Genomic DNA, 25,959 nt, shown 5'->3' on the forward strand with positions numbered 1-25,959 from the left:
CAAAAGATTAAAAAAAGACTCACTAATTTAAAATGTACTTTATTTGTATTTATGATAAACTACCATAGAAATGAAACAGCGATTCATAAAAACCGAAAAAAATGTTAGTTGTTATTTATACCAGGTGATGTTTTGAAGAAAAAAACGTTTTTTTAATGTCACAATCAACAAGTTATAGTCTACAACTATCTACATGCCTAAAATTGGACGCTAAAAATTACACTCAAAATTTCGCCGTTGATTGGTTGGAATAAGAAACGGACGACATGACAATTAAGTATTACACAGTGAAGGTTGAGGCACAAAAACTGCATTACAGGATTGCTGGAGGACTTTTTAGCAGTGTATGAAGCAAAGGGGACAGCATACATTATGCAGTCATTGTGTGCTGAAGCATTTAGAGGTAGTGCAATAAAATTGAATTCACCCCTTTAATTAAACACTAAATGTACAGTGACGATAAAAGGATGGAAATGATATGAATAAACGCTACACTATGAACAAAGAATATGTCACATTGGTCTTGACCACCGATAAATCTATATGAAGCACTAAGCGTGAACACACAATTAAGTAAAAATTACTCCAGTTTATCACAATAAACTGAGAAAAAAACTATTTACAATTTGACAGTACAGTTTTATAAACATTAGACTTGGAGCAGAAGAGCTACACCGGCGAGAATCCATTTGGACTTTTTCTCTTTCGATTTGATGTTGAATGTCCAAATAAAAGTGGGACCACGTTCCCTTGTTCGATACAACGGACATTCGTACACGTTTTTGGTCTCTTGTCTGTCAATTGGAATCGCTTTGATAAACATCACAGGCACTGGAGCTGTTAATTCTTTCAGTTTAGCCTCCGCCAGCAAGCCTGAAAGAAATGATACCAATTTGAAAATGAACAAATAAAAATTAGTAAATCCCTAATGCTGGAAATGCTGAGGGTAAATATGTCTTACAACTATGTAATTGTAACCGATGTGGCCCTTCATATCACTGATGATGGTAGGGCATTTGCCGAAACGTTTGAACAATAAAGCATGTCGCTTTTTACGTCTATTTAGGCCAATATTTTTATCATTAAAGTCATGTAGATCTGCTTTAAAAAACGAATTCTTCTGGCCCATTTGTCCTGTGACGAGAAATAAGCCCCGAAACCGGCCCGAACCCGAAACTTTTCGAAAACAAAGGCCAAATTAGGCCCGGAAATATTATAAACCATTGTGAACACGGGGAGGTTGAGCTTAGCACTCAGCAAACTTGCGCTAAGCACTTGGCCAAGTTATAGACAAGTACCTGTTTGAGAATCCCACTTCGCTCCTTCGAGGTAAAGTCCATGAATGTAAGCTCCCTCTCTAGGTGGATGGCTGAAGTCGTCTTTTGATTTTTTAGTGATATCCACTGATAACACCATCTTGTCAAGTGGCCATTCGTTCTTACGGGCCATACTCTGTTGACGCAAAATTAGTTGTGACAGTTTTACTTGGGCGAAAAAAATAATTTAAACAAAATCTGTACATGCGAATGTACCAGATGTAAAATAAAATACTCGTTTCTGCAAAGTTCACCTCAGAGCACGCCGAGCGTTTCAACATGGTTGTGGTAACAGGGCATTACATACATCTGTGTATTAGCGCTATTCGTAAAGATCGATTACCTTAAAGGTAGCTTAATGCTATTTAACATACCTGCATAATGGCTGTGAGGAAGGATTGAGGATTGAAGAGTCCACCAAGCCACACAACAGCTGGTAACATAAGATCGTGGGTCCATGTGTCAAGTTCACGACACCGTGCCAACAAATCCGCATACCTGCATAAATTCAACTCATATAATACAATACAAATATACCTTTACTAGTTAAGAGTTAGTTAAATAAATTTAACTTATCAGGAACCAAGAAACCGTAGTCCTCATATTAAACTGTTAGCTTCTAATGCTACATTAGGCACACAATTTTTAAAAAATGCCCTTTGTTTTTTTCAAATCTGGGCAAAATTTTATGATTCCGATTCCGGTTTAAAGTGATTGGTAGAGCTACTAACACAAGAACTCACAGACAGGCCTGCTAAATTTCAAAAGGTGCCGCAACGTATCATAGGCTTTTACTATGGCAATAATTGCTGACTCAGCAAATTGCTAAGCAATTATTGCCATTGTAAAAGCCTATGCTCCGTTGGAAATTAGCAAGCCTGTCTGTGAGTTCTTGTGTTAGTAAATTTTCCAAAGTGGTTTGGAGAAATTGAACCATAGGCCTTACCATAGGCCAAGTCCATCCAATGACGGATAGGCAATTTTTGTCCATGAAACTGGAACTTTATCAAGGAAGAGAGCGTTTTGAATTTCTTCCATTTCAGCAGATATTGTCAGTTCCCCTTTCAATCCGAGGTCAAGTTCCTTTAAGGAGCGTCTATAAAACGTGATATGTTATAAGTTCATTTATCGAGTGAATCGAAAACCTCCATTGACATTTAAGGTGAACATAAATTCGTAACTGGGATCAGCTCTGAAGTATCCATGCAGACCAGCGATCCCGAAATACACATTCATAAATTACAGTACGGTACACCGAATCAGCCGATTACCAAGCATTCCCATATGGCAAAGCGAAGGCTAGAAAAATCTATCCTGCGGTGGGATTTGAACCCACGTCATGAGTCGACAGGAGTCAACTCATAAACAGGTTTGTTTAAATAACGAAATGGTACTGTTTTAACCAGGGGTGCGCAAACTGCGGCCCGCGGGCCAAATGGGGGAGATTAATAAGAGGTTTTGCGGCCCGCAGAGACGCTTGGATTTCAAACGTATACTGGCAAACGAGTCCAATTATTAAACATTTTTGAGCTGATTAATGTGTTTTTTCTGCGACTTGACAATAATGCGGCTAGAATTATATGCGAATTTTGGTTGTAATTGTTAACTCATTATAGGCATATTTGGTATGCATTGCAACAAAGTAAAATCACCTTGTCTTATACAAAGGTGCAGCCCGCGATCTAATCACGGTAATTGTATTTGGCCCACAGTGAAAAAGATTTTACACCCCTGGTTTAAACATACATAGAGTATCTAATTTGCTCTATTAATTGTTTTAAAACTGCACATAGTAAACTTTCCATTTAAAATTTGGAAATGCCACAAGAACTTAAAGTTAGATTTTTGTCAGTTGGTTTTAGTTGCAAAATTGCCTTTATTTGTAATGTTATTTACCTGATTTCCCTGACGAGGATATTCATTCTCTCACACTCTTGGAAGCAGACAAGGATGTAAGGGGATCTCTCCAGAGTCTTCGCCATGATCTCACTCATCACAAACTCCTCCGGGAGTCGCTCTAAGATCTCATCCAAGGTTCCCTTCACCATTTCTTCCATAGTGGATCCTCTTTCCCCTGTTTGTGCTCCTTCACGTGGCTGCATCTCCAGAACGATCTGGAAGAGCTGGTTGGAGGTTACGGTGAGGATTCCAACCTCTGCATTCGGATGCAAGCCATAGAGGATCGGACTCTCGGGAGGAAGCATCTCGTCAACATATTTGTGGTATCCCTTGTAATCGAGGTTGGGAGGAACAGGGAATCCAGGGCAAAGGTATAACTCGTTGTCAAGCTGCGAGTGAAAAAATAATATACCGGAAGTGAAAAAATAATATACCGGAAGTGAAAAAATAATATACCGGAAATTATAAACAACTCATCCGATGTTTTGATTTGGGATGTTTTCATCAGGGTAATATCACACTATTTCCAACACAAACGTTCTTATAATACCACACGGGGTGAAAACAGAAGGAAACTGGCACAGACAGGGAAAGGGTGATTGCAAATATGAAGTGTTGTCTGATTCATTGCTATTTAGTCATATTTCCTCTTATGCACCTCATATAACTATTACCGCAACCCCATGCGTGTATGTCATTGGTGTAACAGCTAACGGGCTATTTTTTACCGGTAAGAAATAGAATGTTAGCTGCAAAAGAGACATGCAAAAGTGACTTAATATTTTACAAAAGAACAATACTGTTTTATGTTAATCTCATGCACTTTGTTAATTACTGACGTGTATACAATTTGGTGGAAAAGCGCCGGTGTACTTTTTTACATCGTGCATTTCCCAAGCATGTTTGAATCACATTTTTGTTTTTTAATAAACACCAAAAATAGTGTGCGGTCTCCTACTGTTATTCACCTACAAACATATACAATTTTATTAAATGTGTAAAACAAAGCGTTATTCAAATATTTTTCTCGTTCTTGACGGAAATGCTTTTATCATATCGATGTACTTTCGACATTATAACCCACCTGCTCTTGATCCATGTAAACTTCCAGATAAGTTTTGCATAGGATTCTGTCCCAGTCATCAGTAATGTGGCCTCCGTACATTATCTGACCGAACAGATATCGCAGGTCAGTCCACGGAACCTAAAAAAGCAGTGAATATTGTTTACGCCATGTGTGCCATGAAAAATAAACCCGGTCCTTGCATTAGATAAAATACGTACCTTTGGATTCACTTCTAAGTAGTTGTAAAGCACGTTGACGGAGATTGTCAGATCGCCGGTGTTGAATGGATAGCTGCGGTTCCAGCCCTGGTAAAGAGGTAAATCTTACATATCACTTTGGATTTTAATTACATTCGACCTATGCGCAAAACCGGTTTATTTTGGAATCGAAAACTTATTTGCCACGATTTTACAGAAAACGCACAGAGGTTTAATATTAAGGGTTAACAATTGGTAAAAACTCCAGCTTGGCGTGGTTTATCGCGGAAATAATGTTGCTTTGAACAGTTTTTGTAGGTTACTATCGCCTGTCCATCCATCAAATCGTTTTGAACCGAAACTGGAAACGTAAATTTGTGCACAGTTTTTGAATTATTCATTTGTGCTGAAGAAATAGATTTGGAAAGTCGCTATTGTCAGTGCTGTTTTAAAAATAAAAAGCTCACACTTGGTCCTGTTCAAAAACGAAAAATATTTGATACCTGTGGACCAAACTTTCGTCTTTCTGCCACAGCTGAATGGAAATAACAAAGTGAGAAGAGAATGGATTTAAACTCAGTCTCTCTGACGCACATTTCTAGCGTGTCCTGCAATTATGAAAACAAGTGTTACAAAAAAGAAGCCCGAACCTCAGTTTCAGATTTATAACGACAGCATGCAACCCCATTATATATGCAAACCCATGTGGATGTTCAGTGCTAAAAACCAAGCTCGAATTTGATCCGAAGTTGGTAAAATTACGGCCCAAGTGTGAAGTCAGGACAGAATCAAGCCCGTTTTATTTAAACTTTATACCGAACCTGACCAAAAATCCCGGCCCGACGTATGGTAGAGCCACTAACATTAGAACTCATAACAGAGAAGGTATATAAATACCGATAGATGGCGTAAAGAGTACAGTCATTTAAATTAACAATGAGATTGGGATTTTTTAGAGATAAATGGTTAAAAGTGCTCTTCGCCCCACCTATCAAAAATTAGCTAATGTGGGTCTGTATGATGTTAGTAGCTCTACCGTGGGTTACCATTTAAAAATAAACAAAAACAATTTAATCAAAACAAATTACCTGGTTAAAATTATCTAGAGCGGCGTGCAGATTGGCATGCATTCCAGTTGGTGGTTCGCTCGTAATTTTGATTGAGTTTTCCAAGATGCCTTGTGGTATTATATGGGACTCGTGTGTTACTGGTGGCTCGGCACTGATAAAGACTCGGTAATCTTCGTGTGCGTTTTCCGCATTCCTTTCTACCACCTGCTCCAAGCGAGGAAGCCATTTTGCTGTAAAGCATTGAACAAATCTGTTAAGTCGACATGAACTTATGAAATTTAAATATGAAATTCCGTTGTTTGAAATAGTCAAAACGTCGATTTTAAGTTTACAGGTTTACGACCTATAATAGTTTTTTAGTAGTAAGGAATGATTTATAGTTGGGCATTAGTGCCTGCAGGTGCCTTGCTAGTTAACAATGTGCAAAAAGTAGCTTGACATAAACATCAATGTCGTTTCACTTACCAACAAGATGGACGTTTTGCAATATGACCCAGTGACCCTTCTCCGCAGCGACCTCCAGTGCTTGTTCAGCTACAACCTCCTGACCCTGACCGAGAGACACGCTGTGGAAATTATCCTGATCGGCTGAATATCCCAATCGCTTGCCTGGAGACAAAACATTTGTGTCAACAAATATGAAAAACATACTTGAACAAAACTACATGCATTTAAAACTACACTGGACCTTCTAGGTCGAAAACAGTGACCGTTTTTTCTTTTTGATTAAAAACAACGAAAGCTAGTAAAAATGCAACAGAAATAAAGCGCGAATCAAGAATAAAAACCCGTTTTATGGTCAAACTTTTCGATCGAAACCCGACACAAAAAGTCCTTCCCTACTGACAACACTGATGCAGAAACCGTTGAGAGAGCTACATTTCATTCTATTTTAGTCTGTAAGTTGTTTACATTCTTTTTAGGGACAAATAAGTAACTCATTTTAAACAATCATAGTAGGCCAGGCCTATTGAAGACGTTATCCCACCACAGGCTAATTTTTTCTAGCCTACGCCTTGCCATATGAGAATGCATTAACGCTTTAGGGCTTATCTTGGTTATGGATTTATGTTTATCTTAACCGATTTTAAACCAATAAAGTAAACCAACCAACCTAAGGCTTCAACGTTCTTTAACGGATCTACTCCAGGTGACAGGACAAAGAACAAAGGAATGCTTTTCGAACTTTCTTCAAATGTTTTCATGAATTCGATTCCTCGGTTTTCAACATATTTCGATCCCAGCTGTTGCTCGATGAAATTTCTGCGCACAAAATTCTACTTGCGACCAAATTCAAAATTTCCTACGTGAAACCTCAAATTTTTCTAACTTCAAACAAATACTAAGATTTAATCACTATTCTTGAGGTTCTTAAATAAGAGCAGTGGACGATTCAGGCCATGGACAACCAGCTCAATTAAAATAATTTCGTAGACCATTCCAATTTAGAGTAAGGATAGAGTAATTAGCATACACAACCAGCATTTTGGCTTGAAATATGCTTCCTTAAAACAGAATTTTGAGAAGTGATATTTAAAAACAGCTAACAAGAAAAAGCCATTTATTAAGACAAAATGTTTTCCACTAAATATTCCATAAATTATATGCAACCATTTTCAGTTTATGACCAAATATAGCGGATTGTTGTAGACCACCCAAAAAGTATTTATGGACCACTGGTTGTGAGCCACTAAGTTCGACGTTGCCTAACATCCTTTCGACAAATACTTTTCAAACATTAAATGGCCAAAATACAGCATTAAGATGCCAAAATATTTGCTACATATGACAGTTACCTAAGCGAGTAAGTCATTCTGTCGGGTCGCAGAGTACGTAAGATGCACATTTGTTGAACTGGAGGTTTCGTTTTCCACTCCTGAGGTAACTTCTCCTTCTCTGGTGCTTCACTGTCCACCAATTTCTTCCATCTCTTCGGCGATCCTTCAATGTCACGGTCAAGGTTGAGAAACTCGTCCAGAATTGACATTGCCTTGATAACTCCCCACGCCTATACAAATAACCACAGATTTCAGTCCAGCACAGAGCTTCTTAAATATTTTTTCTTGGTTTGTTCTAAAGCAGATTTTAAATAAAAAAGGTACCTCAAAGTTTTTTACACACCAATTGCGCATACCTATTTTTGCCGACTTAAACGTACCCCTTAAATCATGTCTTCTTTTGCCCTGTTTTTTTACCATCATTTGCCTAATATTTTTATTTTTTCAAGTATTTTCCCCTTGGGGTAATCTCTGGTCAAGAGCAGTGTTTGCCGATTTTTTTAGTTTGCGGCAGAATAAACAATTGTTTTTTATTCGACGATACTTATTTTCGGCACACTTTGAACAAATACTGTTTAAAATCCCAGGCAAACTAATTGCTATTAAATTAAACTGCTAAACAAATACAATGAACAAAGTACTTGGTTGGTGAGGAAGTCGACAGGGCTTGTCATTGGTTGACTGGTGGGAAATCGAAGTAACGTCTCAAGATCACGTGTATCAAGGTCACCACGCATTTGCAACACTTGAAAGGCGACCTGTAAGTTAAGAAATATTGTTTGAACTTTAGCCACAAATACAAATCTATCTACAACTACAACCAGAAGGAACATTCCAGCTACATTTTAGTATTAGAGTATAAGTATTAGAAGAAGACAATACAAAAATACATATATTTTCATAACAAATTGACATTTTCGCTACAATTCAGTATTAAGAGAAAAATTAAAACAGCTTTCAAGAAGAACTTCGACAATATACTGGAATCTAGTAAATATTGGTCGCAATCGAATTGTGTTCACAAGATCACAAGATCACCTTATCTTAGCCACTTGGGTTTCTTGATAAACTAAGTCGTAAAAATTAAATCATAAGATTTAGACAGTAAAATGGCAAACGATCCCCACGGGGGTCGCGCCCTATTGGTAAAACCACTTCTCTAAACCAAAGGAATTAATCGGTCGATCTAAATAAAATCACCACGTTCAAAGTGAAAAAAAAATCAAAAAACTGTTCAACGGACTTGCAATAGAACAGGCAGCTCGACTGCAGACTCATTGTGATCATAACACTTTCGGGCGTCGCCTGCCTAGCGAGGATAAAAACAAAACAAGTAACGGACTTACCAGGGCTGTAAAAATAAGCTTGTCCTTTTCGAACAATCCACGACTGGTGTAAGCGAACGTTTCATACGTCACAGTGTCTATGAGATTAGTGACGCGTTCATCCACGCTATCAAACTGTGGAGTGAGCTCAATTGCACGAAGAAAAACAACGCTGAATGCCTATGAAGAGGTTGCTTTGTTAAAAAAAGTATATATTTGACAGGAAAAAACATAGCATCCTATAATGTGTGTTGCACTGCATTATTATTTGCAAACTTAAAAAATGACTAGGTGATAAGGTAAGCAAAAACATTTAATGTAAGGGTCGAAAATCCCGTCCCAAGGTAAGCACTGGAGGTGATCTATTGTCGAGACTAAAACTATTCTACTGCTTGTTTTCACTTTGCTGTGATTAAATGGTCTGCATTTAACTTGCTATTTAGATCAAATGGCAAAAACCGCTATGAAACTATAACCATTTTAACATAACAAGTAAATTGACAACGTTAACGAGTTGACTTAATTCAAATTGTACAACTCCTATTGCAGTGTTCTTCGCGATGTCTACTATCGAATATTATGACTGCCTACCTTCAAAGAGAATTGGTAGATTGGGTTGATTTTGTGAAGATCGTTGAGTATGAAGTAAAGCAGAGAAGCACGTGATGCCACAGGTCGGTAGTGTTCCCTTGCCTCGTTTATTTTCACTTCGTTTCGTTTCGCTTCTTGGACTTTTACCTGCAGGAAAAAAATTAAGACAAGTAAACCTTTTTGCATAACATCAAGCACCACTAAAACTATGATATGATGGCATGTACATTAATAGGGGTCTTGGTAGAATGCAGATAAAATAGTCGCTTGGAATGCATGACTACTTCTTATCATAGCATTGTAGAAGGCACTGGTTTTCAATTGGTGGTTCATGAAAATATTTTGAGTGGTCCACTATATTTGGAAAAGTTTCCGGAAATTTTAGCATATATCCGTAAAAGTATAAAATGATAGTTCAGTTTGGAACACTATATACGGATCTGTTCATAAGTTAAATGATGAAAAGAACGGCCCTAGTTTAGTTTAAACCAGTGGTTCCCAACCTTTGGTGGACCGTGGCCCTCTAAAAGTCACATTTTGGCCTCGTGGCCCTTTAAGTAACCCTGAAGGACCTGTGGCCCCCTTGTAAAATGTAAAAGGCAATCTCGTGCTGGAATTCGGTACTAATTTCGGCTTTAAACAGGTCGAATAGAGTAACGCAACGAGAAAAACCTCAATATAGACAAATAGTATGTGAAATAGTCGATTGAATTAGGAAAAAAAGTTAAAAAGAAAATCGCTTTTAGTGGGTGTTTCTTGTGAATCTACACCCGTGGCCCCTCGGAACACAGCTCATGGGCCCTGGTTGGGAACCACTGGTTTAAACTTTAGGCTGTCAGTTATTTAATGTGATTTCTATTTTGAACAGGTATATTTTTCACAAAACTGCCTGTTAAGAAAGCTTACTTTATCTTTACTCAATAGTAAAATAATCCACGATTTGTTTTGGTGGTCCATGGCCCGAAGTAAGTTGAGCACCCCTTGATTAAGGCATTAGCCAAGTAAGACCATAAACTCATGTATGTCAATTACAGTCTTTAACAAGATTACCTCAATCTCCTCCGAGGTTCTCTTCGTGTGTTCCAAGTTCTCGACAAGTTCTGTGTCTCCCAGAAAGTTTCCCTCGGCAGCGGAAAGTCTGCTCAGCAAGTTGTCTTCAAGTCGTTTCAACGTGATCTTAAAGTCGTTCTGCTGCTTCGTAAGGTCAACCTGTGACAGAAAAAAATACTCATGACACTGTTACATCTCATGACGTCACATGATTACGTTTACGCAAACTTTGCCAAAATGTATTTTTATTCCGACGTTTCGGCCCTTTTCAATCACGCGGTATCACAAGGTCACCGTATTGATTTTAATGCGGCGTCTGTTGTGGCCCGAGAGCCTGACTACAGGAAAAGACTATTTCTTGAGTCATGGAATATTCACCAACGGGGCAAAACAATGAACATCAAAACAGACGTGATGCTTTCAGCGTGCTACAGGCTGGTTAAAGATTAGAGGCCCTAATTTTTCTCAAATAGGCTTGAACAAACTTTAGTTGTGACAACCTATGTATCTTGCTTTGGTGCTTTCTACGCCAGGGGGTAAACGTACCCCTGTCTTAGGGGCAACGTTAAGTTGGTCCTCACAAAAACGCCCTGGTTTACTCCGTGAACTAACCTTGAGTTGTTCGAGGTCAGGTCGTTCAGTCCTGACCACATTCGCTAACAGTTGATCTTCCAAACCATCTCTTGTCACAGTGAAGTTGATGAGTGTGCTCTGGGCTTGCATCTCTGGTTTATAGTGAGGATTGGCCAGTTTTGTTTGTAAGATCAACCTGTAAATTCACCACAGTTGTAAAATCTCTGTGAAAATCGTAACTTGGATTCCATTTAGATTGCACACAGTTATAAGCACATATTTCTTTTAGTTGCACAAGAACCTTGTAAAAAAAGGTTAGCAAAATGGGGATAAAATTAGTCTGAAACGTCTGCACTACGATTTTGCAACGGGCATTCAAATACTAAGCAGAAAAAAAATGTTCTACTTGAAGTCAGGGTGATATTCGCATTCTTTGTCGCCGATCTTAATGTATTTTCCCTTCTTGATGGTATTTCTTCCCAACAAAGGCTCCAAAACTGGATCAATGCTTTCACCAATGTTCTCGATTAAAACCTTTTCACCTAAAAAGCGTGCAAAGCATTGTTTTTTTTTGCCATACCAATACTTTAAATCAGGGGTTATTAACCAACAAGCACCCAAGAAACAAAGGTTCTTATGGGCCCATATGCGACAAAAAATCAGCAATATGATCTTTACGACAATCTTTAACCAGCAACATCAATAGTTCACCACAGAATACGCAAAAAAAACTTTCTTTTAGTCTGTAATGTTGTCAATTACCACAATTTTCAAAAAAAACAACTCTTTATTTCATCAGACACTGCAGACACGGGGTACGAACAAATTACAACAAAACTTTAAGAGTTCCATCGCAAAAAAGGTTAAGAACCACTGCTTCAATTAATTGTTTATAAATAAAAATAAATTAAAAACATTTACCTTCGGACAAACACTTTTCGATGACGTCAAGGTATCCCTTTTGTCCCATCTGAACAATTCGCAAATCGTCACCATAATGACCTTTGATCCACTTAATTCCCTGCAGAAATAAAACGCGTTTAAAATTGACTTATGTCCACCCTCTTACATCTTCCAAAAACTGAGGCTAGATTTTTTGACGCTGACAGACAAAGGTGTATGTGATTCAACTTTCGACATGCTTAACAGCAAGTTTGCGTTGCTCAGTTGGTAAAGCGCCAGTTCAGGAAAGTCTGCGGGTCGTGGGTTCGAATCCTACCGCGGGTTAGATTTTTACAATGGTAATACCTGGAGTTGAGGGTCGACAATTAGAGGCCATCGCTTGCAGTTGGATAAGATTGCGGCGTTTTCACTCGACATGCGATCCGACGGCAGTCCTTCATTGTTCCATGACGCAATAGTGGCGTCATCAACAAGCAGATCGATGGGGTCCAAGCCTAAAATGAAAGTTGCAGTCAAATTCACGGAACATTTTCATTTCGATTTTCGCAAAGTTTGATGCCAAAAAATAACCTCAACCAGGGAATATTAGTCAAGCTTGCAAAAAAATAACTTGGGCATAAGTTTTGACATTCCTTGAGACATGAAAAGCTGTTTTTTCCAGACTCGTCAATAGTGTACTGCTATTACCATATAATCAAAGCACCCATGTTGCTAACAAACACAACGCTTAAACTTTTTTGTTTTTGCAACAATTTTGCAGCATTAATTTGTTACGAAAAGCAAGCAGGTAAACTTTAACTTCGAAACTGCATAAGTGTTTTAAAGAGAAGGGGTAACTTTAGGTCACGGACAACAGCAAGGTTTACCTTCGGTCAACGGGATCTTGACCTTTTGCTTTTTCATGAATGGCAACCACTCTTTGTTGAGCAATTCCACTCTATAGGTTTTGGTGAAATATCCGAGATAGGAAACAAATGCTGCTGTAAGCAAAACGTCTCCACTGAGAGTCTGTTTTCGCACCAAAAGCGACTTCACTGAAGCCGACCAACGGATTTTTTCGCTTTCCAAACCTCCCACCAATCTGTTGATAAAATGATTTTTCAGTATAATTCGTCAAGCCCAACAGTATAGAAATCTAAAGAATTAGGTGTATGTCGCATTAAAACACGTTTTTTTGACGTTTCAATTGAAACAACAAAGTATCGCACCTGAAGCACCGTAAAAAATCAAGTGCTTTACAAAAAGATTTTAAGAAGAAATAAAAACAGTACAGACGAATCCGGTTAATTGCATAAGGTTTGTGAAACTGTAACATTACACGTTAATAGTCCGCTTAATTGCATATTTCCGCTTAAAAGACTGGCAATTCGGTTATGCGATTAACCGGACTTATATGTATCAAGCTTTTTGGTAATGATCGCATGTTTCATTGTTTTGTCTTGAGTAGGAAACGGATAATTTTAGTGTTAACAACCCTGTGCATAAACTATAAAGCATGATAGCAAACGCTCGAAAATTTTGGAGGGGCAGTCTGTGTAATTGCATAGAGGTTTTCCAGCAAACTTATTCACTTTGTTCCATTCATAAAACTCGCTATTTATAAAATTTGTTTATAAACCAGACGGGTACAAAGTGGTTTGTGGTACATGAGAAATTTGAGCATGTGTAAGTCTTGGTCATGTTTCTGGCTGTTACTCCCTGCCATATGCAGAAAACAGTCGTCAAGCAATACTCGTACAACCAAGACTTGCGTATGCTCAATTGCATGTAAGACTATAACACCACAGAAACTTGTGTGGTGACTAGCACTTCAGTTAGTAACCTGTTTGCAAGGGTGATCGTCTTTGCAGTCGTCGCCACCTCGTTACTACATCTTATCTTTTCAGCAGTTGCTTCTTCAAAGTTTCCAGTCAATACGGCAAGCTCTTTGTCCAATTTGGCGATCTTTGCTCTGATTGTGGAGAGTTTATGTTGTGCTGATGCCAGCTCGGCGTTAGCGGTTGCTAGTGCTTGCCTCTTTGGTTCGACGTCGCAGTAGACTTCATACCTGCGAAAAATTAGGAAAAAACTTAAAATCAAAATCAAAAATTAGATCAGCATTTAGTTTCTTTGGGAAAGGTTTTAGACTAAGGCTAAAGTTTTTTCTTTTTTTTCGATTTGGGGGCTCAAAAAATTGAAGAAAAATCCGTTTTGGGTTTTGACCGGTTTCTGCCTCCTACCGAACCTCAAACCGGTTTAAACCAGATTTGAAAATCGACAATTTTGACCCGATTTTAGAAAAAAAAACTAAATTTAAACAGCAATGGCCTACCATTTGACAATATTGATGACCCATGCACTAAGACCGGCGGCTGCGTATGATTTAGTTCGGACTGTTTCGGGATTAAATTCGGGATCTTCCATATATTGCCGTGTAGCACGCAGACAGTTGTCGTGGATGTGTTCCTTGTCGTAGTTGATCAGAGATTCCAAAAATTGTTCCACCTAAAACAATAAAAAAGGATTCAGAAACATACCAAGACGCGGGTAGTCAACGGTTGAGAGACGTATACTTGAAGGTAGAGCTACTAACACCATACCTTACGGCAGACCCACATTTAGTTAAATTTCGATAGGTGGCGCAAAAAGCACTTTTAACATTTAAGACGTTATATCTCCAAAAATGCTCACGGCCAGGGCTATTAGGTTCGGGGTGAAGTATTAGCATTTAAAATTCAATAAAACTAGCAAAAGAACTTAGTTACAAATGTAAGATTTTCAAAAACTTATTTCCCAATCCTACCTCTCTTTAGCCGCTAAATAAATAATTCAGCTCTTTACGTCACCTATCGAAAATTAGCTTAATGTGGGTCTTCCCTGAGGTATGCTGTTTATAGATCTACCCTCACGGCAGACCAACATTTGGCTAATTTTTGATAGGTGGTTCAAAATAAGTGAAATATTTATTTAGCGGCCGAAGAGGGGTAGGGTTAGGATGTAAGTTTTTAAAAATATTACATTAGTAACAAGTTCTTGAGCTAGTTTTATTAAATTTTGATTGCTAACACCTTACTCCGACCCTAATAGCCCTAACCGTAAGCATTGTTTAAGATATATCGTTTTAAATGGTTAAAAGTGCTCTTTGTGCCACCTGTCGAAAATTAGATCACACAAAATCAAGATACAGTAACTTACCCTTCCCATAAACACGCGTCCCGCTTTCCAGCTTTTATCCTTTGGTATTTTTCCGTCTGTAGAGCAGAGGCACATAACAGCTGCTACGACGTTGGTTACAGCTATCGGCGGTGTAGCAAAACTCTTAAGCTCCGTAAGATTGCCTTTGTTCAGTGTGTTGAGAGCGTCTGTAGCTGCAAGTAAGGCTGGTTCAGCTTTCATTAACTCTTCTTCACATTGACGCTGGGTTTCAGCAACTTCGGCCGCTATCACTGCCACCTGATAAGAAACACCACAAAAAGATTATTATTTTTGCTCGTAATAATACGATTCGACGTCCTATACAAGTCCCCTTCAGGATAAACAACACTGAATGTGCGTAGTACAGTGCACGATAAACAATGGAAAAAATAAATAAGAATAGAAATATAATTAAACAAATAAATAATAATTAGCTATTTTGTACGAAAATGTATCAACTTTTAGTGTTTCTAAAATTAGTTAATTTCTTTGATTATTAAAAAGAAAACGTTCACTAAAAAGTTGTTGTGTGAATGATCATAATTTCCTGACACAACTTTAATAATGTACTCCTTTCATTGATAGGAAATGCAGTAATACCTCAAAAACAAAATCCTAAACCCCCATATTATGACAAATATAAGCCAGAGTTATCAACAACAAAAAAACATTTGAATATTTAACACACAAACATATTCTGAAATAACCTGACAAATTTTGTGTAAGCATTTTGTCTTAAATTTCAAAAACAATCGAATCTAATGTGAACGTAAATATTACCTTGCTCTCCTCCTCATCTGCTACTTCCTTCTCCGCTCCTACTTTTTCAGTTTGCTTGGCGACACTTTCCAGTAATTTTTCGGTGGTTTCGCTTCTAGATTTTAACTCAACTTCTTGGGCTGCTAATTTTGCTTTTAAATCATCAACCTAAAAAACAAAGAATTAATAAAACTAAAACTAGGAACTAAAACTAGGTATTTTAAGCAATTTTGTTTGATATTTTTGATTGATATTCGAATATTAACAGTTTGATAAAAAAAATGACATTAACACCTGACCACACGTCAAATTGAGAACTATTTTAAAGTGAAATCAATGCTCGTAAACCCTTTTCTCTGTTAATGCACACTTATACGATACCCTGGTAATACATGTAACAGAAAATACACAAATTCCGAAAAAAATTTTTTTTTACACAAAGGTTATGTATACAACAGTCTAACATGGTTAAAAAAACCAATATAGTGATTTTTGCAATCGTTACCTGCTCTGCAGTATTCTGTAGTTTTAGCAAACCGTTTTCAAGTCTATCCATCTTCTTTGTGAGTTCGTTGCTCGTGTGATGGATGAGATGCTTGTAAAGGTCAATTTGCTCCAGAAAGCTTTTTGGTGTTGTGTAATTATGTCTGCAATATAGAAGATAATATTCTATGTCCATGACGAAAGTATGTAAATACGCATTGTGTAAAATTTTGCGTTGCAATTTCGTACTTTTCATTGCCTGCAGTCGTTTTCGTTTACATGTAGAAGGGATATCTATGTGAAAATGCCCCCAAAAGCATAGCCATTGAAAAAAGTTAACATTTTATATCTCGAAAACTTTATTTTATTTCTTGTTTAGAACTGAGAAACCCCTTTATAACGATGAAATCAATAACACGTTTATTACACTGCCCAATGAAATACGAAGAATGATTTAGCGTGTACTGAAATATTGTTTTAATTAAAAAAAATTAAATGTTAACAAACCTTCTGTCGTTTATTCTGTATTGTTGACTGGATTCGTTTACAGTTTCGTGTGCGTGAGCCATAAACTTCGCAATACTGTCGACAATCGTCTCCTCGTCCTCTGGCGCATCTGGTGGTGGTTCTGTCGACATGAGTAAGATTACTTGATACTTTGGTATTGCACGATTTCAAACCGCAATATTGTTTTTTTGAAAGATTGTAAAATGTAACTGCAGGAATTCATGCAAACGCAATTTAGTAAAGTCACTGAATCCGTTTTTTCTGGACTTGAGAAATAAAAATACATAATCTATAATCAAAACATTGAAATCTGCTAAAAAAATACGTAATCCATCGTAATTGGTAAGGTAGATTGCGTATTTTAGAGTAGATTGTATATTGTACATTAAATCGTTGGAATAGATTGCGTTTACATAAAGCCTGTCCATAACATAATACATCGCTACCAGTAGTTCGCGTAAATTGCGTATTTTAGCCACATAAAATTCAACAAACGAATTTTACAACAAATTACATACTTTTCCACAGTAAAGTTGCCTTACAATGGGTAAAAGTAGTAAAAAAGTTAAAAAAAACATAGGCTTTACTATGCATGACACTAAAACGAACAGTACCAACCGGGAACTTCGGCAGCAACTTCCTCGATTTCAGAAACAAATCGACGACTGACGCTTACGAGCGCCTCATGCGGCCATTCGTGGAACCAGTCGATCGAGCAGCAATTTACGAGAGCTGGAAACTTCCTACCTCGAACTCGCAAGGTGGAGCCAACGGGCGAGAAACACAAAACGATCTGTGTCATAGATATTCTTTTAAAGAAACTAACATGGAATGTGTATAAGTTTGTTTAGGACTAGGAGTACTAACACTATTTTTTATCTGCACCGTTGATTTAATACAGTGGCTCCCAACCGGGAAGGAATTTACTTTAATTTTTACATGTGGTTTTTAAATAGACTCACAAGCTCTGGAAATATAACCTGTGAAGTTGATAAAAGACTTAATTTTAAATAATCTTTGTATGGTTTAGCATCTACTATGTAGTGTGTTTAAGAGGAATAAAGATGTTTTGAACTGTTAATGGAGGAATTCGTCAAAACGGTTGGGACTTGGATACCACTGACTTAATGCAAAATTCTTGGCGTTATTTAGGGATGTTCTAAAGAACAACACTTCCCAAACTGTGGTACGCGTAACAGTGATGGCACGCCAAAGCCTTTCAGGTAGGGCACACAAGTTTACTTTAGTAGAAAAAACTAATCACAATACTATAACAAGCATCAACTTGATGACTAAGCCTTGTGCGTTCTTGTGCCATACCCATTAATGTTTTCACGTTTTTATTCAATTCACCTTAAGTTGGTTGCGGACTCTGTCAAGGAAGAAGTTCCAGCAGTTTTCGCGCGAATCGAACAATCCGCTTGCTCTTACTTCATTCCTAACTCCGCTGATAATCTCTTCTGTTTCCTCATCGCTAAACAAATCGGAAACCTCACCTAGAAACATATTGGTGTCAAAGGTCAAAGTGTTTTGACAAGTAACAGGGTAAACAGTGGTTCCCAACCGGGGAGGAATTGCTCCCTAGGGAGGAATTTTATGAGTTCAGGGGAGGAATTTCATAAAAACTGCAAAAAAAATTACATTGAAAATGTTACAGAATATTTTTGAAAATACATTATTATGTCCATTATAATTCGGACCCGGTTTACATTTGGTAAAGGATTCTGAATGGACATCCCTATTTATAAGGTCTATTTCAAATTGCTTTAATTTTTAATGTTATATTTGTTTTTCTTCTTATGGGGAGGAATTAATAGTTCGAAAATGGGCGAAGGGAGGAATGTAATAAAAAAGGTTGGGAACCACTGGGGTAAAACAAAACATGTAATGTAAACATCTAAGACTTTCAAAGCAGTGTTTCCCAACCTATGGAAAATACAACCCAAATAGTAAGAATGCATGTCCATGGGTCGCGAGAAGCCACAAAACAAAATTTTGGAAAGTATTTGGGTCGCGACAAAAAAAGGTTGGGAACCACTGTTTGCTACAGTGTTGTAAGTGGGCCTAAACTAGAGAAGCACAAACGAAAGTGCAAGCCTAAAAACCCGAACATTTTTTGTAACAAAGCTCATGTTAGGCCTGAAAGTTATACAAATTCGGCACAATTGATAGTAAGTATGAAATCAGGATCAAAAATAAGCCCGGTTTAGTCGAAGTTAGGCCCAGACCCGACCCACAAAGACCGGCCCGGCTTACAACTGTGGTTTAACAACATTTTTATCCAAAGCTACCAAGAAAGGCATCATTGAAATGCAAAACAAGCTTGACAAACACAGTTACAGTTACAGTTTTAGGGATGACCCACAATGCGCTTTTCGTGCCGTAACACTGGGCATGGGAATAAACCAAAACAGTACCATGGAGTTACGTGATATTGTTTGAGGACACTGTATCCGTTTTTCTTATTTCCTTCCTCACTTAACTGTATTGTGCGTGTATTGAGCAGCACAGCATTGTCATATGCTCTACAAAACGGTTAGTGACTGGCCTATAGTACGGTATAAACACGTTTACTGTATAAACGTTCATGAAGTTTCTCAATGTATTTTTTAGGAAGCATTTACAAAACACGCTGCAAGGATTAATACACATTCTGTACATAACCAAGAGTTTTTTACATATATCTGCTAGTTAGGGATGGGTCGAGCCGAGCCAGAACCCGAGTACTCGGTGCATCGCTGTTTTTGATGCTCGGTGCTCGGCCGAGTAGTTTCACAAACTGACCCGAGCATTAAACTTGCATATTCATGCGTTGCTAAGATACGAAACTAGTGTTCGAAAGGGTATCCAGAACAAAAATGTCTGTTGTTTTCAAACCGTAAGATTGTGGAAAACGTGTACTTATGGGGCCTGTACAGCTTAGTACACCGCTGGTGACGTAAGGGACCTTAACGTGAGATGCTCGGTGCTCGACCAAACAGAACATTTGCGGGTTTGGCCCAACCCTACTGCTAATGTTAGCCGTATGGAGCTGCAATTGGGAAATGAAATAGGATGCAACTTGTTAAGCGCTTCCTTTATTGGAAAGTCGCAAAGTAGCTCTAATTCCAAAAACTCTCATGACTTATGAGCTCTAATAGGAAAACAAACGGAATATCTTTTTACCAGTAGCCAGATGGTCGTTGATAAGCACAAGGAAACGTTCGTCCGGGACATGAGCGTCAGTCATCAGAAAAACTGTGCCAATGCATTTCACACCAGTCCGCATATACAGGTTGGCCAGATCAGCCTACACGAAATACAAATTGGATTAGTTTACGTTGGGTACCAGTCATAAGGCACTGGTGTTGCTATATCCTTGTTAATAGTCATTTGTTTTTGTTTTTGGACTGTCGTAAAAACAAATAATGAATGTGTACAGATTATGTACATGTAAATTACGCGGTAAAACATACGACATTGTTGTGACCATGGCCTAAATACTATTGTATAGCAACAATCTGATTTGAATTCTGCACATAAAATCGGTGCAGAAGAGTACTGGATTTATAAATCATATTTTGTATTTGCGAAACCGTAGACGACAAAATCGTACATAGGGTGACAAATCAGTTGTATATCAAAGAGTTAAAACGTTTGGGCATTCAGTGCACACTATTTCGACCTTGAAGGTCGTTCCAGTCGGTTATTCAGAATAAACCAGCGTGCCGTGGATTTGTCAAGAACACTACGGTCAATCTCTTGTCATCAGCTGCACTGATGTGCCCTTAAAAGTCGAAGCAGTGTGCATTGTCAGTACTCTACTTATGGTACAATGGCTCGATGCGGATATGATGTAAATGGCTATATTAAAACAGCAACTGCAGCTTATTTTTATTCCAACTTATGCCACTATCAGTGCCCATTTTCCCATTTCAATTACACGATTCAGTTCATGCTAATTCCCTGCCAATTTTATCAACAAATGTACTTATCTGAACTACTTTTCACGTCTCTTTGCTGTGTACTATATTGGAAACAGTTTGAAATTTGGAATGTTGTTCTACTTCGCACCTTGAGGTCTTGCATCCCGTAACCTTTTTTCAAAGTCAGTTGAAAGACGTCCAGCCCTGATATAAAGGCAGCCAATCGCGATAGACTCTGCTTGCCACTCCCACCGACTCCGACCAATAGCGCATTGCCACGTGGCGACTCCAGGATACGGTTTATGCGACATCTGTGGTGTTGAATATTACTTGTTATTGAAAGAATTTTTTTGCGTTTTTTTTTGTGTAAATCAATTTTCTGCGACTTCCAAAGGTCGTCTTTTTTACATGAAACCGCAAAAGGGTTGACAACCAAGGAAGATGCGCTCAAAAAGGTTATGTTAAAAATAAATAAGTCGAAGTAACCGGGTAAAAAAGTTTTTTTTTTTTCTTTTTTAATATCGATTTTTGATATTGGCCAGTGGCCATCAAGCACGATTATAGGTTCTACATATCAATCCTAACCTATATATGGCGAGGCAAAGTTCAAAATATCGGTATGAATTAACGCTGTGCAAGTTTGATATCCGTTTGACAAATACACGTGTCATTGTTACTGTATTTCGGTATTACGACTGCTGTGTGAAATGGACGTTGAGCGTTAAATGAACAAATCTTCCGGAAGGGCTATTTCCGGTTTCGAAAACAGCCTGATGTTACTTTGGACTTTTGGTCGAGTAATAATTATTATTATTTTCGAAACAATTGCAAAATCAATCGCACCACAGATTTAGCTAAAAAGCTAGAACAATGCTACTATTTGTTGTGGGCAAAAAGTACTTTTTTGCAAGTCGCCCAAAAAGGGTTTATCAGGGCTACTCTAAAATACGCAATCTACTAATAAAACCACAGTACGTCAAGCCCTTGAAGGCGCCATACCGAATCAACTGGTCACCAAGCATTCGCCACCATATGGCAAGGCGTATAGCAGGGGCGTGCAACTGTTTATCGCAGGGGGGCACAACTTATAGTTAAAATAATGCTAGGGGCCAGACAATAAAGAAACACATACAACAGTTTATTTAATAGCAAAGCGCACACAATCAAGTTATTATTTGAGTACTTTTTAATCAATGGGATATCTGCTAACCTTTTAGACTTAATGTCAATATATCTACTGCACCTATAAATCATGTTACTGAATTATTGCTAGAAAGGCAGTTCTGTCATACTGCACACTATAATGATGCAATGACGGGAATATGTCGTCACAGTGGATAAAACCTTATCACGGTGTGACGCCGTACAAAGTCTAAAACACCAGTGATGGTGTACAAATAGCAACATTCCATGCTCTAACAGTAAAAGTATTCATAATTAATAGAGTACTTTGAAGTCTGCGCGGGCCACGAAAATAGGTGCCGGGGGCCGGACACTGGCCCGCGGGCTGTATGTTGCACGCCCGTGGCGTATAGGCTAGAACAGTGGTTCCCAACCTTTCGTTAACCGTGCCCCCTAAAAGTAACTTTTGGACCTCGTGGCCCCCTTCAAGTAACCCTGTAGGACCTGTGGCCCCCTTAAAAATGTAAATGGCAATCTCATGTTGGAATTCGGTACTAATTTCGACTTTAAACAGGTCGAATAGAATAAACAAGAATCCGTAATCGTAAAAAAATCAGTGCAGACAAATAGTATGTGAAATAGTTTATTAAATTGGGGAATAAAGTTAAAAAGGAAATGGATTTTAGTGGGTGTTTCTGGTGATTCAACACCCGTGGTCCCCCGGAACACAGCTCGTGGCCCCCCTGGGAGGCCATGGGCCCTTGTTGGGAACCACTGGGCTAGAAAAATCTAGCCTTCGGTGGGATTCGAACCCCCGACAGGAGCCTTTCCGGGACTGTACTGATAAAACTTTGACGGATATAGGGCTATAGAATCGAAAACGTTGACGGCTATAGGACTATAGAATCGGGGTGAGGGTTTATAATACTAATAAAATTATATTTTAATTCAATCGCATATACCTTTTTGGGGCCAATACTCACAAGCGTCAACATGCAATACCATACAACCGACATAAAACAACACTAACAAATTTTAGTCAAGAATAGTGAAACCCGTGAAAACCTTTATATTATTCTAAGCCCAGGAGTCAGCCAACCGGCTCGTTATATTTTATGACTGAATCTCAGTCCCATCAACCATAAGAGGGTTTTTTTAACTAAAGAATAACGTAGCTCTCAAAGCATCAGCTCTTCATTCCTGATGTCAGCCAACCGGCTCGTTATAATTGTGGGCGAATCTCACCCCGCAAAAAGATCATCACACGTTACTCATCATAGCAGTGGCCAGTATAGAGAACTGCTTCGCCTACACTACACTTTATTTGGCCTAACAGCTGTTACTAATTACTTCAGTTTAAACGTGTGTCACTAAATTTTACAGTTATACTGGTGATAGCCCAGGCCACCCAGTTTAAAACAGTTCTAAATACAGAACAAGTGACGTGCTATGTAATATGATTTACGCAGGTGAAAATAGAACGTTTGTACCCACATGTGCATGATGGCGTCTTCGAAAAGCACCAGATTCATTACAGGCAAAACGTCGTTGTGGTTGTCCAAGGTTTCAACCAGGATTTGATAAAGTGAGTCCCATTTCTTCACAGGCATGTATCTGTCAAACAGGCAGAACAGTTTACAAACAACAGCAGTTATTTAGGGCGCTTTCTGAAGGCAAATTACATTTATATAATCGCAGAAAAGAGACAGTATGAATGTTAACACCTAAAATTATTGGTTAGCCAGATCAAAGTTGTAAGTTGAACAGGGCTTTTCGGGCCGGGTTTGGACTCATAGTTTTAATCTAAAAAGGCTTGATTCGGACCTGACTTTAAACTCGGCATCATTTTTGCGCATTTTCGCCGAGTTTTGAGCCTAATTTGACCTGTAAAACGAATTTTGGTCGGGTTTCTGGCTTGTACTTTCGGGTTCGGGGCCGAATTTCAGACCCGATTACAACTCAAAGCCGTGTAAAACATATTTTTCACCCGCACAACGAATGGCAGATTATGGCTCTCCTGAACAAACCGTGCATGATCATTTTCTTGTAATTTCAGGTCACCTAGTTTGTAACAGCGCCGTAGTTGCGACGCGCCATACTTCCATCCACCAATTATGTCATTCGCCTTTAAGACCTTTACAACGTTGCGTGGGCTTGGTAATTGTTTAATTGGTGACATAAACCTAATAGTTGCTATCATTCTAAGCGAACGTTATACTCATGTTTTGAAGTGGTGCTACTTATTTGTACACAGTTTCGAGCAATCCAAAATGTCCTTGTTAAGGATACATTGATTTCAAATAGGACCATTAATTTGGGCTTAACAGTGTCCTTGTAACTGTTGCGCAACCTAAAATTATCCTATTGCCGACCGGTTTCCAATTTCTACCGATTAGCAACATGAATAGGTTTGACTGCACACACTGAATGCTGAGGTCGTATGGCCGGATGCAAGGTCTTGCCTGATCACATACAAGATCCCTTTTTAAGCAACTTCCCCCCTTTGTTACTTACGCTGTTGAAATGAGCTATTTGTATTGAGTTTCGAAATGAATGGTGTAAGCTTTTTCTATAGAACCCTGCTTCCGAAAATTCATTTGGTTATATATAACTCCATATATAAGCGGTTGCTGCAAGGCATAATGTCAACCTTATAGAGCTGTTCTGGCAATTGTGTTTTTGTACTGACGTTTCGACGTCCTACACACAAATCGCCTTCATCGGGGTAAACAAGATCATGTCTACAAATATTCTCTTGTAATAGTGTCTAACAGTCTTTAAAAATCTACAGAAGTTACCAATTTGACATTTTACCGTTTTTAATCCCGTTTATTCATTTGGAACGGAAAAACAGATAACTTAGATTTTACCCAATGAAATATGCACCAAATCTTTGGCGTCTATAATAGGTAAAATATTACGAGTTTTTGTGTCATGAGCATTAAATTCTATTCGCAGAGCATTTTACCTCAAGTTACCTAAACGTACGAAGATTTAGAATAGTGTAATGTATTGATTGCAAAACGTCAATTGGGTATGAACAACAAAACAAATTGCCGTTTTTAAAAACCTTTTAAATTGGTAATCAATCACTACCAATATACCGATGCACATATGTTGTTGCACGTTTCAGTTTCTATTTTTATTGTTACATTTAACAGTGAGCTATCGAGGCACACAATCAATCTTCGTCATTGTGTGATAATGTATCGACCGTGCGAACTAAAATGTGACTTCCTGGTAGCCTGCTGTTTTCTATTCCCTCGCGCAGTGGGAAGCCCATCTCCGTAGTTCATTTTATCGAGCCTGACTTTTTCGAGTTTGTTTAAAGTTTTTTGTAGGCCTGGAGTCTAGTATTGAGAAAAACATACCTTGGTTCGCCAACTCCTTCGGCAAAATGACAAAATATGTTGGGTTTTGCCAAAATTTTATCATGAAAGTCTTCGCCACCCTAAAAAACAAACAAAAAATCGATTTTAAAGTCATGAGAACACTATACACGGACTTAAAAAGTAATTTAATCATAAACATTACTGCCAAGGTACTGGTGTATATAGAATACATCGTTCAGACGTTTCAACAATCTCTGTTGTCATCATCAGTGCTATATACATTAGTACTTTTACAGTAATGTTTATGATTAGATTTTAAAGTCAACTCAAAACTTTTAGGCTAATAGAGTGTTGAGTGTGATATAAAGTACCTCGAAAATCCGTTTCATTGATTCTGCGAGTATTTTTTCAAAGGTGCTTGCGTCTTTTTCTTCCACCATTTTGTCGCCATAGACTCGGGCCGATTCGTGCAGCCATAACCGTACAACATCTATTTGTGATTTCACACAATCCGGTGAAGCAAACAACAGACCCTAATCGAAAATATAATGTTGTTGTCACACAAGGTTGAAATAAAGGCCTAATCTTGATTCTGATCATGAAAATATCCTTGGGATGGTTGAGTATTGTCTTGTCCAGTAAAACGTTACATCAAAAGGTAAAAACACCAACAAAGTATGACCAAGTATTGCTCATCCAGCAGTTTTATTGTAAACAATCGACGTTTCGACGTCCTATACTTGTATATGAGCAATATGAGCAATACTTGGTCATACATTATGCCTGGCAGCAATACCAACAAAGTATATTGTAAAAGTAAAAATATGTATGCCGTAAAAGCGAATTTCATCTAAAAACACACTTTTTCTTTGAAAGTTATTTGACACCATGTTACACATTTGACACCTT

General features: G+C 38.2%; 1 protein-coding gene across 1 annotated transcript in view; it reads right to left on the bottom strand.

Moving 5' to 3' along the window:
- Positions 1-26: 26 nt before the first annotated feature.
- LOC145239347 (dynein beta chain, ciliary-like) overlaps positions 27-25,959 on the bottom strand; it is a 65,209-nt gene continuing 39,276 nt past the window's right edge. The window contains exons 55-88 of the mRNA XM_080102651.1: positions 25,422-25,583; positions 25,090-25,169; positions 23,213-23,332; positions 20,745-20,907; positions 19,857-19,980; positions 18,045-18,187; positions 17,310-17,484; positions 16,692-16,812; positions 16,207-16,348; positions 15,723-15,869; positions 14,943-15,200; positions 14,080-14,252; positions 13,591-13,815; positions 12,635-12,849; positions 12,114-12,262; positions 11,787-11,886; positions 11,272-11,407; positions 10,905-11,061; positions 10,293-10,451; positions 9,243-9,389; positions 8,673-8,831; positions 7,968-8,084; positions 7,345-7,556; positions 6,663-6,811; positions 6,014-6,157; positions 5,567-5,778; positions 4,982-5,086; positions 4,500-4,586; positions 4,300-4,419; positions 3,213-3,604; positions 2,263-2,412; positions 1,691-1,814; positions 1,299-1,452; positions 27-873 (exon numbers count right to left, since the gene is read on the bottom strand). Of these exons, the coding sequence (XP_079958777.1) occupies positions 650-873; positions 1,299-1,452; positions 1,691-1,814; positions 2,263-2,412; positions 3,213-3,604; positions 4,300-4,419; positions 4,500-4,586; positions 4,982-5,086; positions 5,567-5,778; positions 6,014-6,157; positions 6,663-6,811; positions 7,345-7,556; positions 7,968-8,084; positions 8,673-8,831; positions 9,243-9,389; positions 10,293-10,451; positions 10,905-11,061; positions 11,272-11,407; positions 11,787-11,886; positions 12,114-12,262; positions 12,635-12,849; positions 13,591-13,815; positions 14,080-14,252; positions 14,943-15,200; positions 15,723-15,869; positions 16,207-16,348; positions 16,692-16,812; positions 17,310-17,484; positions 18,045-18,187; positions 19,857-19,980; positions 20,745-20,907; positions 23,213-23,332; positions 25,090-25,169; positions 25,422-25,583 (5,445 nt within the window). The 3' untranslated portion in view covers positions 27-649. The remainder of the gene's footprint in view (positions 874-1,298; positions 1,453-1,690; positions 1,815-2,262; positions 2,413-3,212; positions 3,605-4,299; positions 4,420-4,499; positions 4,587-4,981; positions 5,087-5,566; positions 5,779-6,013; positions 6,158-6,662; positions 6,812-7,344; positions 7,557-7,967; positions 8,085-8,672; positions 8,832-9,242; positions 9,390-10,292; positions 10,452-10,904; positions 11,062-11,271; positions 11,408-11,786; positions 11,887-12,113; positions 12,263-12,634; positions 12,850-13,590; positions 13,816-14,079; positions 14,253-14,942; positions 15,201-15,722; positions 15,870-16,206; positions 16,349-16,691; positions 16,813-17,309; positions 17,485-18,044; positions 18,188-19,856; positions 19,981-20,744; positions 20,908-23,212; positions 23,333-25,089; positions 25,170-25,421; positions 25,584-25,959) is intronic.

The sequence above is a fragment of the Phallusia mammillata genome, chromosome 7 (assembly GCF_965637545.1).
Source record: "Phallusia mammillata chromosome 7, kaPhaMamm4.hap1.1, whole genome shotgun sequence".
In the NCBI taxonomy this organism is placed as follows: Eukaryota; Metazoa; Chordata; class Ascidiacea; order Phlebobranchia; family Ascidiidae; genus Phallusia; species Phallusia mammillata.